Source organism: Puntigrus tetrazona, chromosome 8 (genome assembly GCF_018831695.1).
Source record: "Puntigrus tetrazona isolate hp1 chromosome 8, ASM1883169v1, whole genome shotgun sequence".
Classification (NCBI taxonomy): domain Eukaryota; kingdom Metazoa; phylum Chordata; class Actinopteri; order Cypriniformes; family Cyprinidae; genus Puntigrus; species Puntigrus tetrazona.
This window is the reverse complement of record NC_056706.1, coordinates 8356603-8372294: the sequence shown is the minus strand read 5'-3', so window position 1 is coordinate 8372294 and position 15692 is coordinate 8356603. Positions and strand designations below refer to the sequence as shown.

At 36.1% G+C, this 15692-nt stretch overlaps 1 protein-coding gene across 1 annotated transcript; it reads left to right on the top strand.

Annotated features, from left to right (window-relative positions):
- Positions 1-557: 557 nt before the first annotated feature.
- rnf11b (ring finger protein 11b) lies at positions 558-15448 on the top strand. The gene is made up of 4 exons (XM_043247198.1): positions 558-713; positions 829-1103; positions 10993-11162; positions 12947-15448. The coding sequence occupies exons 2-4, from the start codon at positions 981-983 to the stop codon at positions 13116-13118; spliced, it is 465 nt and encodes a 154-aa protein (XP_043103133.1). The 5' UTR covers positions 558-713; positions 829-980; the 3' UTR covers positions 13119-15448.
- Positions 15449-15692: the final 244 nt, after the last annotated feature.

Here is a 15692-nt window from a genome sequence, read left to right as displayed (position 1 = left end):
ATGTCAGCATCGTTACTGTAGCTAAAACCACAACTATTAATTAATTAAACATAAATGACAAAAAAAATGTAAATGCCTTAACTACTTATGTGTAACTAAAGTACTGCTGTTATTAAAACTAAGCCTGAAAATGCTAAACAAAAACACGTTAAAAACAAAACCATTCATGTATAAAAAGAAAAATGTCCCATGACAAAAATGACTAAAAATTTAAGTGGCTATTCATTTTTTATTACATGGTTTTACTTAACGTTAACTATGAAAGTGAACAGTGACTGGGTACTGTCATTCTGTTTAATGTTTCCTGTACTGTTCCACAAAAAAAGGGTCGTGGGTTTTGGCAACAACATGAGGTTAAGTAATTACAACAAAATGTTTAATATAGAGCGAACTATGCCTTTAAATCGGCCTAATGCGGTCAAGTTTACAGGCTTTAAACCCCCTGTTGTTGGTGTTTTAAATCGGCCATCTGATTGGGTGACGAATAACCACTAATAATTTCCCTACTAAAGAAGACACTCGCTGATTGGACAATACAGTTTGGAGGCGGGACTCAGAATGACTGCCTGAAAGGCAACATTGCCTGAGTCGCCATTGAGAGCGAGCGCATATTTGAGATTGTAGAAATAATTCGTTGAAGGCTAACCAGTGTTTACTATTGAGGCGAGGAGAAAAGGACAACACTGCATACCACGGCTTTAGGGCAAACAGACGTATGTGACAGGTTTAGATTGTGTGTGTTTACAAAAACATCGTTTCATATCCGTGACTGACACTTTTTTGCCAGGGTTCTTTGTGTGTCGACAATGGTTTGTTTTTCTCCGTCAGGATTTCTCATGATGATCGGATCGTTTTAAATGAATGATAGAGATTTAGCCATCCCGTTTAAAGGGGCGAAAGTCTGGTTGGAGTGATTAAGGGAAGAAAGCAGGGGATAGACAGTATTTCAACATTTAGACAACAAGGAGTTTGGAAAGGAGATGGGGAATTGTCTGAAATCTCCCACTTCGGATGATATCTCCTTGCTCCACGAATCACAGTCAGACAGGGCCAGTTTTGGTGACGCCAACGATCCGGATCAGGAGCCACCACCTCCATATCAGGTAAGCTAATGAAAAAAAACCTCTAGAATAAACAAAGAAACTTTACTTTTGACGAAAATACACACTGTGCCACACTGCTTTTTAATATAAACATTCGCATTGATATAGATTATTCATGATCTGTAGTATCTTACAAAAACAAATGCATTATATATATATATATATATATATATATATATATATATATATATATATATATATATATATATATATATATATATATATATATCTCAGTAGCACCAGCTCCCGCAGGAGCTCCATCTGTTTAATTTCGCCCTAGACAGTGTGCCATACTAAATCCTCTTTGTTCGACATAAACTTGGCCTACAATTCACGTCAGACCGTCCAGACAGATGGACAGCCTGCTTTTTCGTTTTTACTGCCGCCTCCGTGGCGTGTTGATTCACCAGCACCGGGTTTATTGCGACAAAGTAACAATTCTGATTGTGACGCGCTTTGTTTGCAGTTGTGACGTCATATGTTATTCTCCCGGGTAGTGTTTCCCAACCTTTTTTTTTTTTTTTTTTTTTTTTTTTTGGCATTTTCAGTATTTATATAACTTCATTTCATTCCCCATCAAAAGAGAAGGATAATGTTTTTTTTTTATTAGCAGTTAGCAAAGGTGCTTTAACTGAACTCTTCTGAATCACTGTACTGGGGGTCTCTTGGGGAAACTTTCATAGGGGTTTTCATAAGCTTTCCTACATTGTCTTGGTGGAATCTAGGGGATTTTCCCACTTTTATGGACATGTGGAGTCAGTTGCAGTTCAAGTCATGAGATCATGTTGTTTAAAATGATGTCATGCTGCATATTGCTTTGTTTAAAAGGAAGACATTCATCCCATGTCACCGTGTTGTAATTTCCATGAGAGCTGGGTTTGACAGGATGAGTGTCTTGTGTTGGGTGAAACAAAGCACATTTGAGCAGATAACTATCAGTTCAAAACAAGCAGACATTTTATATACTAACCGCTGTGTTTTGCAACATCATTTACACTGTGCATATGCACTGAACTTCCTCTCAGTTCAGTCTCTGTCACCCTTGCTGCGATCTTATTCACTTTACAAACGAAAAGACACAACTTTGCTTCTCCATTGGCCAACTGCCATCGGCCCTGCAGGTTCCATATAATAGGTAATCACATATTCATCTCAATCAGTCATGCAGTAATTTCTTCAGACCTACTGTGATGTAACTATCTCATGCAAAACCTTCCTCCAGAAGTTTAGAACATTCTTTTTGGTCTTGGTTTCACTTTTGGCTGCATAATCTAGATGCTGATTGGCACTGAATGGAAGCAACCACCCAATGAAAGCAGAAGGTAGAAGGTGGGACGTTTTGTGCTGTACTCCTTGCGCTTATCAGCTGAACTAACAGTGTTTTGCCACTTCCTCCTCCACATAATCATCTAAAAAAACAGCCTGAACGTTCTGATGGGCCAGGAGATTGAATCGGAGAAGAACCACAGTTTACAAAATAGCTTATTGTAGCCTTTTGATAAAACGTTTCTAGGTAGTGATGAATGTATCATGATGCATAGAATTTTGGGGTAATTTTCCAGTGAATTATGTTTTTAATCAGCACTCTTTGATTAGCTGTTTGTGTTCCGTGCCGGGTATCTATTTGCTCTCCATACGATTATTAATCGTACGCCATATGAGAAGAAATAGCGTGTCCAAACTTCTCACGCCTCACAGCTCAAGGGTTGAAATGCAAAGAAGAGTTTCATTATAGGATAAATGTTCTCTTTCTTGTGTTGCTGGGCTTTGTCTTTCAAGAGGAGGCACCTTTCTGCTGAACGCCAGCAAAAACCGTGCTCAGCTTTCTGTTTTGTGAAGTTGTTGAGTCTCTGGGGTGCAAGATCAGACAGGGGTGTAAAAAAAAAAAACGAGTAGAAAAAGACGGCACCGTGCTGAATTCACCCAGCGTTTAATGGCGCTGCTGCTCTGTGCAATATTCCGATAGCGTGCTTCAGCCTATTGTCGGAATGTTGGACAGACAGGAGGTCTGTTTGAAACATGCAGTGGATGAAAAAATGCACAGCCCCCTTGAGAACTCAAATCATTCCCAATCTCAGCACATTCTTGCGTTGCTTGCCAAGAATGCTTGACGTTTTTTCCCCCGGAGTCTCAGGCAGGGAGCTGGAAGGGGCTGTCTGTGCTCTCAAGTATGCACGGAAAAGGTTTTGCTTATTTTTTCAAGTTGTAAAGCGATCTTTCAAATGTAGTAGTAGATGGCTGTAAATTGTCTCCCTTGTAGGCCTTCAAAAACAGGTTTCAAATACTGTGCCGCTACTTCTTGCTGTACTTAAATGCAACAAAGACACTGTCGTCCAAGTCTTCCTCTGTTCAAAGCGTTATTCACCCAAAAATGCAAATTATATTCTTTTATTCATTCTCACGTCATTTAGACGACATGCAAACACCTGTATGACTATTGTTTTTCTGTATGACACCAATGAAGATATGTTAAATAATATTGAAGCTTTTATTTTGTCTGCATAATGAAAGTACAGCAGTGGACCTCTTCGGTTTTTTTTATTATGTGAACAAAGAAAAACATCATTTTGAAAATATTGTCTTTTGTGGTCCACAGAAGAAAGTCATACAGGTTTGAAATTAGCAAGTAAATGATGACAGAACTTTTTTTCATGTCTGCTATCCCTTTAAGGTTTATCTTATTACATGCTACATTAAGTGTGTGCAGACTAGAATGAGTATGTGCACATGAAGCTAATTTGCGTCATCAGGAAATAGAGTGGTAATGTTAGCAGATTTATTTTGAGCTTGTACAGTAGTTCTGATTTGCAATTTGTACTGTGAAATTACGCAGAAATTTTATGATTTGAATTGCAATTTGAGCAGGAAGTCGAACTGGAATGTTATACAAATTTTAGAATATAACAAAAAAAAGTGGTCTTAGATTTTAGGGACCCATATATCAGGAGAAAATACAGTATTCAAAACTTTAGGGTTTGTAAGATTATTATTATTATTATTGTTGTTGTTATTATTATTATTGTGAAATATAATTGCAATTAAAAAATTTAACTTTTTTATTGTTACATATTAAAAAATTTTGAAGGCAAATACATCTTAATATATATTTTTATAAAAAAATTATTTAAACAGAAACTGTTTTTTTGTAACATGATATTTTTGTTAACATTTTATTAAGTCTATTTCATCCCTATATATATATATATATATATATATATATATATATATATATATATATATATATATATATATATATATATATATATATATATATATATATATATATATATATATTTAACCTCTAAACTTTGTAACAGCCAATTATTTAACATTTCTGTAGAGAATGATGTCTTATCAAAACTCTCATGGTTCCTGGCTTTCTTTAGCTGCTATGTTAAGAAGCATTAGCACCATTGTGTAAGGAGCTCAGTAGAGTTAGCCTAGTTTCACGCCCTGTGTCTCCAGTATAGACTAAACCAATGAGAAAGACATGTATTTCAGAATAACAGCCGAATCCCTTCCACTCTGATCCATGCAGCTGAACAGTAAATACAGTTTATGCAGTAAAGCTGAACTGCATTAGTGTTTCGAAGCTGTATAGTGCATCTAATTTAAACAGAAAGTCAACTTGGAGGATTGATGAGGAGACAGACGGCAGTGTAATACGAGGTCTTCCTGATAGTTTGGAAAGCAGCTGACAGCGTTTGCTGACTCATGTGTGAGGCTGGACGCGGTGAGATAAGTGCGCCTGTGTGAGAGAGAAAGGCCAAGTAGGTGCCAACATGAGAAATAATGGAGGTTCCCTTTAGACTTTAAGAATGGTTGTGGCTTTCCCACCTTCCTGCTCATCAATCAATCGATTGTTTGTTTGTTTACTTCGGGCTGTAGCTGCTCCATCTAACAGGCCGCCTTCTCTGTTCTCTGACATGGAGGCCTCACGTCACCTAGTAGCCAGACAGCTCATCTTAAGTGGAAGTGCTCAATCCTTACCCTCTCTCTACCTGTCTGCCTTCTTTCGCATACACACACACACACATTCATACTGATTCTTCAGACGTGGCCCTCTAGCAAACATTTCCACCATTTCTCAAATGTTCTGTTGCGTTTAATTGTACTTTAATCTTGTAAGTGGCGGGGGAAGTATTCAAATTATGGCATTTTAGGAATATGACAGTTTTTTGTCTTGCTAAGGCTACTTTTGTGTACATTGCAGAGCAAAGAGGAAACTGACAGCGCACCGACAGACAAGACGGAGCAGTTTACTTTTAGAATGAAACGTAGTCTCAGCTTTCAAAATTTGTCATTTTAAGAAATTCAAATAGGAAATACCACTTTGTGACAGATCATTGTAACATATCGGTTTAAGTGGAAAGTGAACCGAGCATCTTTTCCTCTTTACTAGTTATAGCATAAAATAAGCATTAATGAACATCAGAAAGTGTATTGTTTTAACCGTGGAAAGACATCAATTCTATTTACTAAGTTTAAGGCCAATAACGTTAATCTACTAATCGCCTGGTTTGTTTATTGAACAAAAATAGCATATTTTGCATTATGATTGGTAAATTCAGTATTGAACACTTTTTGCGTAATTGACAAAACATAGGAAATAGATGTATTTGATTATTTGTGAAGGAAATATTGAATCTTAAGCTCTATCTTAAGGGGATGTATAATAATATTATATAATATAGTGGTAAAATTAAAATGAATACAAAATCATTTTACTAAACTATTAAAATATTTGAGAAATAAGTTCAACTAATACTATAATATTTAACTAATTAATTATATGTCACACAATACTTTTCCAATGCATGTAAATTCTTAAACATGAAATAGATTTCTGTCACGTACAATGTTTTATTTGTGTGAACTTTATTTTCAACGTCATCTCATGACTGGCATCTGTAGGATGGATCAATGTATGGATCAAATGCTTAGGGTTTCAAACATGCAACCTTTCACTCACCAGCTCAGGTCCTTACTTCTAGACCTAATCAGCTAGTCGCGCCAATGAAACCATTAAATCTGAACTAATAACAGTAAAGCTTGTTAAGAATGACTGGATAAAGTGGGACAGAAGGAGAGCGTTCTCTCTGGCTGATACGCTCGTTGCTTAAGAAAGAGGGATTTGAAGAAAGGTGTTGATTTCTATGTGGGGAAATCCACGCGCTGTACACAATGAACCATTCTTTGGAGATAAACTTCCACAAAATGTGAAGAAACGGGCCTGCAGCTTGTGCAGCAAAGTGTCAGAAACTAAACATTTAACCATTCAGGGTCCTGAATCTGTGTAAAAGTTTATATATATATATATATATATATATATATATATATATATATATATATATATATATATATATATATATTAGTACACTGTAGAAAAACTGTTCTCTCTGTGACCAAATTCCCCTCACTCTGGCACTGCTGAAAGTGTACGTTAGTACTTGTGTTTCTAAATAGTGTCAGTATAATTTTGGTGTTATACTGCTTAAGAGCAAGTATATATTGACACATGTACATGTATGTGTGGTGAGAGTGTATAGTGTTTGGTAAGGGAGGCCTGATTTTGTGCTGAGCTGGTAGAGACCGTTTCTGCACCGCTGACTTGGTAGCACTTCAAACAGCTGTTTGTTTAACCTTCCATGTGCTCAGATAAGCGTCCACCTCCTCAGCCCTCTCACAGCTTAGAAAAGGAGGACAAAGTGTGTGGGAGAGAGTAAAAGAAAGAGTTGATTGCCCCGGAGTACGGAGCAGCTGCAGGAAAATGTTCCCGTAACAGTCAATATGTTTACATACTCTTTGAAAGTTTGATATATATATATATATATATATATATATATATATATATATATATATATATATATATATATATATATATATATATATATATATATATATATATATATATATATAAATTTGGATAATTTTCAGTTTGACCCTTATAACTAAGAATTAATTACTTTAAAGAAGAATTAATGTTTTCATGTTACAAGTTGTAACAACATGTCACAATGTTAATGTTTTTGCTTCTATATTTGCATAAAGAAAAAAATAAATAAAATCTTACTGTTTGATCTATAGTTTATATATGTATATGTATGTGTGTGTGTGTGTGTGTGTGTGTGTGTGTGTACTGTATTTACTGTATATGTGCTTAGGGTGCATCATTCTTAGTTACAAATAGCATGAGAGAGGTTTATTTTCAGGATTAGACGGTATTAATTTTTTTTTGCACATTTTTTTCCCTTCACACCGTAGGACACATTGATATGTCAACTATTCATATTTAATGCTGTCACCCTGGTTACATTTTTAATTGCTTTTGTGCCGCTGGATATATACAGATCCAGTGTATCCTTTTGCTAGTTATGTATTTAAAGATATATGACCCCAACAGCTTCAATATGATGAGCTGCTTTGTCTTGTTAGCTTATGAGTAGCTTGGGAGGCTAATGTTAAAAGTAGTAGTGCTGGGATGCTAAAGTAGCTCCTCCTCCTCATACTGTCTGTAGTCTCTGTCCACTGAGGAGGTTGAGACTGTGTCTGGCTGAGTCATGCTAGCCTGTAGCCTTATTTTGGGCTAATCGAGTGAAGTACACGTACAGGAATGTGAAGCACAGATGTCCTCACTTCTGTGTTTGTTGTGAAAGCAACAATTCAGGCTTGACATTGATTTGATTTCTGATAAAGATAAAGTCACTGTTATCAGGAATAACAGTTGTTTTACCGGTTTATAGTTCTGTTTTAATATTTCTTTGGATATTGAGGCAATAGAAGGATACAGTCCGGTGGTTAAGGTTTGGATTGTTTTGTCTAGTCCAGCGAGTCTAGAGAGGGAGTGGTGCTTTCAGCTCTTACTGGAACAGAGTCAGAGAAAGAGAGCAGAAAATGGACCTCTGGACGGTTTGTCTGCTCCAGTAATGAGGGAGGGCCGGATACTGGACGACATGCTTTGTTTAGCACCCAAAGCCTACCAGACCAAACAGAATTCCCTGCTCGCCAGCTCTTGTTTTTTTTCAGTGATTCCTTCATCTCTTTGTCTCGGACTGTGTGTTTCTTTGATCCTGTTGTTCTCAAATGAGAGCTGTACCTGAAATGTCTGAAAAAATTGTAACTTGTGACATACTATCAAGTAGGAAAATATTCCAAAATGTACAGAAGGTGCATACCTCACTGTTTGGAGTACCCCACAATCCTTTGTGTTTGATTGTGATGATTTTCTTTTTCCTATCAGTGATGTTTTATGTATAAACAAAGTTAGGTTTATTTTAAGGTTGTTAGGCTATTAGCGCAAATGTGATGTTTTGACAGTGCCTAAAATGCTGCTCATAAAACACTGATATGACCTTTTTTAGTCTCTAATATTTATAGTACTTATTATAAATACTCTATATCTGTTATAGTATTTCTGCAAAAGAAGCATTACAGCATTTAAATATTTTCTTGGTTAGGCCTATATCAGTCTGGTGAAGTCAGTTTTGTGTCCTTAAAGATGAAGTATGTCATTGTTTTTAATGCTAAATATATACTGTATATGAAAATATAATAAATAACAATTTTTAGAATTATGAACTTGTGTGTGTGTGTGTGTGTTTATTTATATATATATATATATATATATATATATATGTATATGTATGTGTATATGTATGTGTATATATATGTATGTGTGTGTATATAAGTTCATAATTCTAAATGTTATTTTTATTTTAATTTTCATGTTTTAATTATCATTTTTAGCATACATAAAGTCTCTCATGGTTTATATGAATAATATAAAGTTAATTGTAATATTTACAAAACATTATATATTATAAAATATATTGTCATATCAACTTTTCTTTCTTTATTTTTTTAAATGAATTATATTTTTCTGATGTTACTTTTTGTCGTTCTGTTTGGTGAGGCTAGTGACACAGAAATGCGTAAATGCATTACCTTTAAGATGAACCTTCATACAAAAATGCTACTTGTGAAGTCAGCAACTCGGGTAGCGACTCAGCCTTTGTTAGATTTCCATAGTGTGAAACACAAGAGTTTCAGACACTGTCAGAGAAGACGACCCTGTCGTTGTCAGAAAGATCATGTTTCGCTTCTGCTTCCAGCTAAACACACACACACACACACCTTTATTTGCCGTGCTGACCACTACATTAGGAGTGCATACATGCCTCACAAATGTTCTTTCTATTTGCTTGTGTCCTCAGCCGGTGTACAAATAAGTGTGTATTCAGAAAGGTAGTGTAACCTGTCCGTCATGTGATTGTATTTAATATGGCCGCTGTGTGACCTAATTCTCAAATGAGTGCTGAACCTGATCTCAAAGCTCACATTTAATCTGATCTGAAATCAGAACTGCGCTACGCCATGGTTGCTTTTCCCAGCAGCACCTCCCAGTCCTCAGGCCTGGTTTCTACCGAACGTGTCTCACTGCTGCCTATGGGCATTGCTCCCCTGTGTGGAAACATGTTCTACTTCTGATTAATCGTTATCGTGGCGCATGCATATGCGAATGTGGGTTAGAGGTTTATAATGTAAGGAAGAAATAAATATCTGTCAAGTATGATTATCCGTGGAGCAATCGATATCTGAGCTTTGGTCGTTCGTGGCTGTTCTGATTTTTTAAAAAAACTATTTTTTGTTGTTGTTGTTGTTGTTCCCAGAGTCGCCAAGTGTGAAACCTCCAGTCCAATAACCATCAACACCACCAGTCACAAATCAACACTCATTTACAAGGCTAATTTATTGTGGGGGTTTAAAGAGAGACGTGATCTAAACTCCAGGGTATAATGGTTGACACCTGAAACAATATATTAATGTCCTCTCTTGGGTGTAGTGGTAATTTAATGGTATTACGTTGTAATGGTGGTTAGGGTGATACGGATTATGCACAGGGGTATGTAAACTTTTGCGAAAAGAGTATTTGAAATGATAATGATAATAATAAAGGGATTTAAAACGCACACAAATATGTCTGTATGTGTGTTTCTATATCTATATGTATATGTAAGTGAGATATATATATGTATGTATGTGTATGTGTGTTTATGTATATATGTGTGTGTGTGTGTGTGTGTGTGTGTGTGTGTGTGTGTGTATATATATATATATACACACACACACAAAATGTGTTTTTATGTTTTCCATGTAATGTTGCAGAAATTATTAAATATAATGTGTGTATGTGTATATGCACATTTCTATAAATTTCCACACATGTTGTTATTATTACACATTAGAATTGATATATAGTCCTGAATAAGCTGCATACCATTTAAATATGTCCGTTAGGGCGGTGCCAAAAAAATATGATGAGTGTTATCTTAGGAATTGTGTCTCTACGTTAAAATAAGTCTACTAATTACAGCTATTTAATGTCAAACAGATTTCCCTGTGTATAACAGGTGTTTTGCTCTTTTTAAAATTCAAATAAATGCTTACATTTTGATTCTCATTTGCTATGAACGGTGCTGCACGTCACTTGTTCTAATGTTTATAGCGGAAAACGTAGCACACAGACCTTAAACATACCGCCAGTCTCCCAAAGAGCTTTCGTTAGTGAATGCTGAGCAGGCACCTGTCTCAATGGGAGCTATTGTTCACCTCCCCTCTCTTCATAAGTACCCTTTGGACTGATATAGTCCCATTTGGGCTTCTCGGTCAAAATGGTGCAGAAAGGGAAAGATTGCCCCCTGGTGGAGCTTTGGTCGTGTGTGCCTCAAATATTAAGACGCTTATTCATAACTGTACTGAGAATTGTACTGTAGAGCTAGAATTGTACTGTAATGAGTGGCTAAAGATTTCAAATCCCACAAGAAGTGGAATTTTTCTCACTATATATATATATTTATATTTCTTATTATAACGTGTTTTGTGCTTTCAGGAGCAGATCCATGTGCCCGTGTATCACCCCACTCCCAGCCAGGCCCGGCTTGCAACCCAACTGACCGAAGAGGAGCAGGTGCGAATCGCTCAAAGGATCGGACTCATCCAGCATCTTCCCAGAGGTGTCTACGATCCAGGCAGTGACGGCACTGAGAAGAAGATTCGAGAGTAAGTAATGACACTGTGCATCTGTCGGTTTGTTTCCTAATTACTCCTAGGTTATGAAGAAGCAATGTTTTTGGTTTTTTTTTTTCTCAAAAATCCTGAATGAAAGCATGCAAATTGCTGAATTTAAAATGAAAAGCAGAAATTTGCTATGATTAGGCTGTTATGTCTAAGATTATATGTGTTTAATGACATTAAGCCTACATTTATAATGCATTGCCTTTATAGTGGAATTTAATTATGATCAAAGAGAGTATGAAAATTTTTTTATACTTACCCAACAAGTAGAAATCAAGTATCAGCAATACAGTTAAATGCATTAATAAAGCCGTTTAAATGTTTTCATGTCCCAGCTTAATATGCATAAACATACAAGTAAACATTCTTAAGCTAAAGCCTTTCAAAAGTGTGCACACTCTCTGAATGCTCCTGCTAAGCTGATATAGAAAGTGCAGATGCATCTTTACCACGTTACATCTTAAACAACATTGGAGTTTCTACGTTTTTTTTTTTTATAAGTGAAATATCTGTGTCAGTACTACCGTCTTAAAAGTAGAGGTGTGAATTTTGGTTTCACAATTCAATGCAAGTGTTTTGTTTTTTTTTACAGTTATCTTTTACCAATGTCAACGCTTCACATTCTCAGTTTTCAATATTACTGCACATGACTACATTTTTATATAAATTTAAATCAGTTATTTTTGCGCAAAATGTACTTTTTTTATAAGCAGGCTACTTTTTAAACTTTTTAGTCTTCATTCAGACTAACGCAAAGATCTATTTCTATATATTAGATGTTTTGTTCTGCTCTGAAAACATAATTGACTCGGCGTATCAACTTTTGTATAAAAGTATTCAAAAAATGCATGTGCAATTAACCGCAGCCGCGATCGGCCGCTTCAGGACAAACAAACACAAAAAGTCTGTCAGTGCACGAGTTGCGTGCAACTAATAGCTCTGCATTCCAAACGGTATATATGAAAACGTATCTCAAGTAAGTACGAGTGTAAGCGCACACTGTCAAGCAACATGCGGGAGAAAAAAAAGCTCAGAATCGATTCTGAAATATTTAAAATCAATTCAGAATCGTTGAAGAGAGTTTCATCATTCAATATTATTTGTAAAGTTCCTTTTAAATGTATGTAATTTTTATTTGTATTTTTTTTAAGTGATTGTGTGTGTGTGTATATACTGTATATATGTATTTATTTTTATTTATTTATTTTTTTGAGCAGCAAAACAACACTGTTTTGTGACACTGAAGATACTTCATAATACTTGCTGAAATTTCAGCTTTGCCATCACATTGATATTTAAATATGTTAAAATCATAAAAGATGTATTTTACATTTTCTTACTGTTTCATAATACAACTTTTTTCTTTTTTTTTTTTTTTTTTTTACATTATTTAAGTGAGAGTGCGCATGAGAGATTTGTTTGAAAAACATAAATGGCTAAAAATCTCAACAACCCCAAACTTTTTTTAATGCCAATTTATACATTCCCAGAATCTAATTTAAACAGGTTTACAAAATGGAATCTCAATGAGGACCTTCTGTTACTGACCATTCTGTTGTGTGCATTTTTGGTTGTTTGTTTAGTTTTTTATTTATTTTTTATTGCAGTTCAGTAAATTCATCAATCTGTAATTGTGAGTGAACACACTGCAGGGCATGACCAACTTCTAAATTCTACATTATTACCGACCCTGTCAGCAGCCTATGGAAGCACTGTGCCCTGTGCCAAGCTTATCGCGGTGTGCGTTAACGCGTTCTCTCTTTGCGCAGGTGTGTGATCTGCATGATGGACTTTGTGTACGGAGACCCCATCCGGTTCCTCCCCTGCATGCACATCTACCACCTGGACTGCATAGATGACTGGCTGATGAGGTCCTTCACGTGTCCCTCCTGTATGGAGCCTGTAGATGCTGCCTTGCTCTCGTCCTACGAAACTAACTGACTACTGCCTGCACTGATCCCCTCCCTACACACACACACACACAAACACACACACACACACACACACCACGCCCCCAACCCTTGAGTCCTGTCCTCACACGGCCCCTTTGCATAAAGAAACGAAGTGTCCGCTTGACTGGGGCGTGGGATGGTGTGTGCCTGTGGCATCATGGGGTAAAGGAGGCCACACTGATAATTAAACCTCTCCTGCATGGTCCTGCTGGACAGGGAAATCTGCAGGAGCCCTTTTGCACCCTGACGACTTTATCACGTGAGTCCTGTGTCTCTCATCGACGTCACCCAGACAAGCCGGTCACGCACCATTCCACGGTAGCAACATTTACACTGGAAGGAGACGAACCTTCGAGAAACGTGCCGGAGGACTTTAAAAAAATGCATCTTTAACTTTCAATCTCTATTTATTTCTCTCTCTCTCTCTCAGTGTCTGTTTCCATAAAGGGCTCGTTTGATTTCTGCCGAAGCTGCAGTGGAGCAAAACCAATGGCATTGCACATACACATGCAAAGAAAGAAAAAAAGAAAGAAAGAAAAAAAAATCTCATCATGAATTTTGCACTTTTGACTTAAAGAATTAAGCCCAACTTTACACACAACACACACACACACGCAAATGTGCATCACATGAGACTTTTATTTAACCACATGTTAGCTTTTTTTGAGTTTATATGTTTGTTTTGGTTGTTTTAAACTACTCAATGGACACTTCAGCTAGCCAATTTGTGTTGAGAAATTAGCATTTCTGTATACGCTTGCGAACACCAAGTCTGAGTGGATTTGGTATAACAAATAAAAATAATTCTATAAATATTTATTATAATTTTTTTAATTTTTTTTTTCTATTAATGTCACAATAGTGGCTCATCTCACATATTGGTCAAGCTGAAGTGTTTTGTTGCTTTTTGCTTTGTGGATCATATTTTTTCCTTTAGTTTTAAAATCAATACTGTTTATTGTCATAACACAACCGAAAAATGTATTTAACGATAAAAAAACAAAAAACACTGAAGTCATCGAAAGTCTGATGGTGGCTATGAGGTGAGCCTGGAGTGATTAATGCAATATAGGACGTAGTGACTCACGAAAGTACACATATGAGTGTGTGAAACTGCTCAATAATGATCATTTCACCTTCTTTACTGGTGCACTTGTGTGTTTAGTTTACTTTATTGTACATAGTGCAATGATATATATTTTAGTGACTTTTATTTGAGTTTTCAGTACCAGATACTTTAAAGAAAGTCTTTATGACATCATAAGGGACTCATAAACTTTGAAAAAATATATATATTGTGAGTCCTCATGGATTCAGCCAAGTGATATATGAGTTTTTCCCCTTCTCTATGTTTGTAGGGGAAAAAAAAAAAAAGTTTTCTCATAGACTTCAAATTCTTGGCATTAATTTTTTTTGTTGAATACAAGACCGAGGGCAGTATGATCGCACCCAAAGCTGGGACGTGCTTGAATAGCTGTTTGGTGTTTTTGGTTTGTTTTTATTTTGTTTGTTTTTCTTTTTAAATGGAAGATGGTTTATGCTTAGTGAAATTACGCCCAGCCCTCTCACTCTGTCTAAAAAAAAAAAAAAAAAAAAAAAAAAAGCACAAGAGAGCATAGAAATCGAGTCTCTATTTTTCTTAACTCTCAAACTTTATAATTGCTAGAAATTAGAATTGGTAGTAGGTAACACGCGTTTGGCATTAAATCTGTCCCCTTAATCAAAATGGAAAGAAAAAAAAAAAAGTTCTGGTGGTTAGTGGCTGCTATTGAAGTGAAGTTTTTCCTCGTGTTTGAATTCATGCCTTGTGTGGAGTGACTGTAAGTGTGTAGTTAATGAAGGTGAGGGATATCTTCTTTATAGAAAATCCATTGGCCTGGTTTTGCACAGTACTTTTAGTTGTAGTTTTTGTCTTTTCTTTTTTCTTTTTTCTCCTGTCTCTCCATACAACGTGGAGCTCCATTGCCTTAGACCAGACAAGCAGGAGGCTTTTGGCTGGACGTCCTGGGCTGACTGGGGCTCTACACCAGCATCGGGAGGACAGAGTGATGATGAATGAGCATTTGGACGTAATAAGACTTATGTTTGCTCCTGAGAAGACATGTCATCAATGCAATGCCATACAGAAACTGATTCTCCATGATGTGCTGGGAGCACATGGACATTATCTGTGATCTGTTTGTATGTGACACGTGTGTGTAAGGCTGTGAGAGTCTCCCGTTTGTCTGTCTGTGAATATATACATAAACGTATGTATATATAAAATTATGCATCTTCTATGTACTACAGGCAAATAATAAATAGAATTTATGCTATGAAGTTGTCCGTGTGTACGCCGCTTTCATATTAATAAGGTTGTCTGTGACCTATGAAGTAAATTTCATTCACAATTTCATGGAAACGTACGTTATAAAAATAAATGGATTAGTGAAGCCACACACGCAAAGCATTTTAAAAATAGGCCTGCGTTTACATTTTTGCGTTTGCTTTTTGTCTTAATATATATAATTCACAATACAGCTTGACTGAACTAACAACATTGAAATGTTATTGAAAACGCGGA

Coding starts and splice junctions, on each gene's coding strand:
- rnf11b (XM_043247198.1), top strand. CDS start 981: ATGGGGAATTGTCTGAAATCTCCCACTTCGGATGATATCTCCTTGCTC. Junction 1,104..10,992: donor AGCCACCACCTCCATATCAG/GTAAGCTAATGA, acceptor TTGTGCTTTCAG/GAGCAGATCCATGTGCCCGT. Junction 11,163..12,946: donor ACTGAGAAGAAGATTCGAGA/GTAAGTAATGAC, acceptor CTCTTTGCGCAG/GTGTGTGATCTGCATGATGG.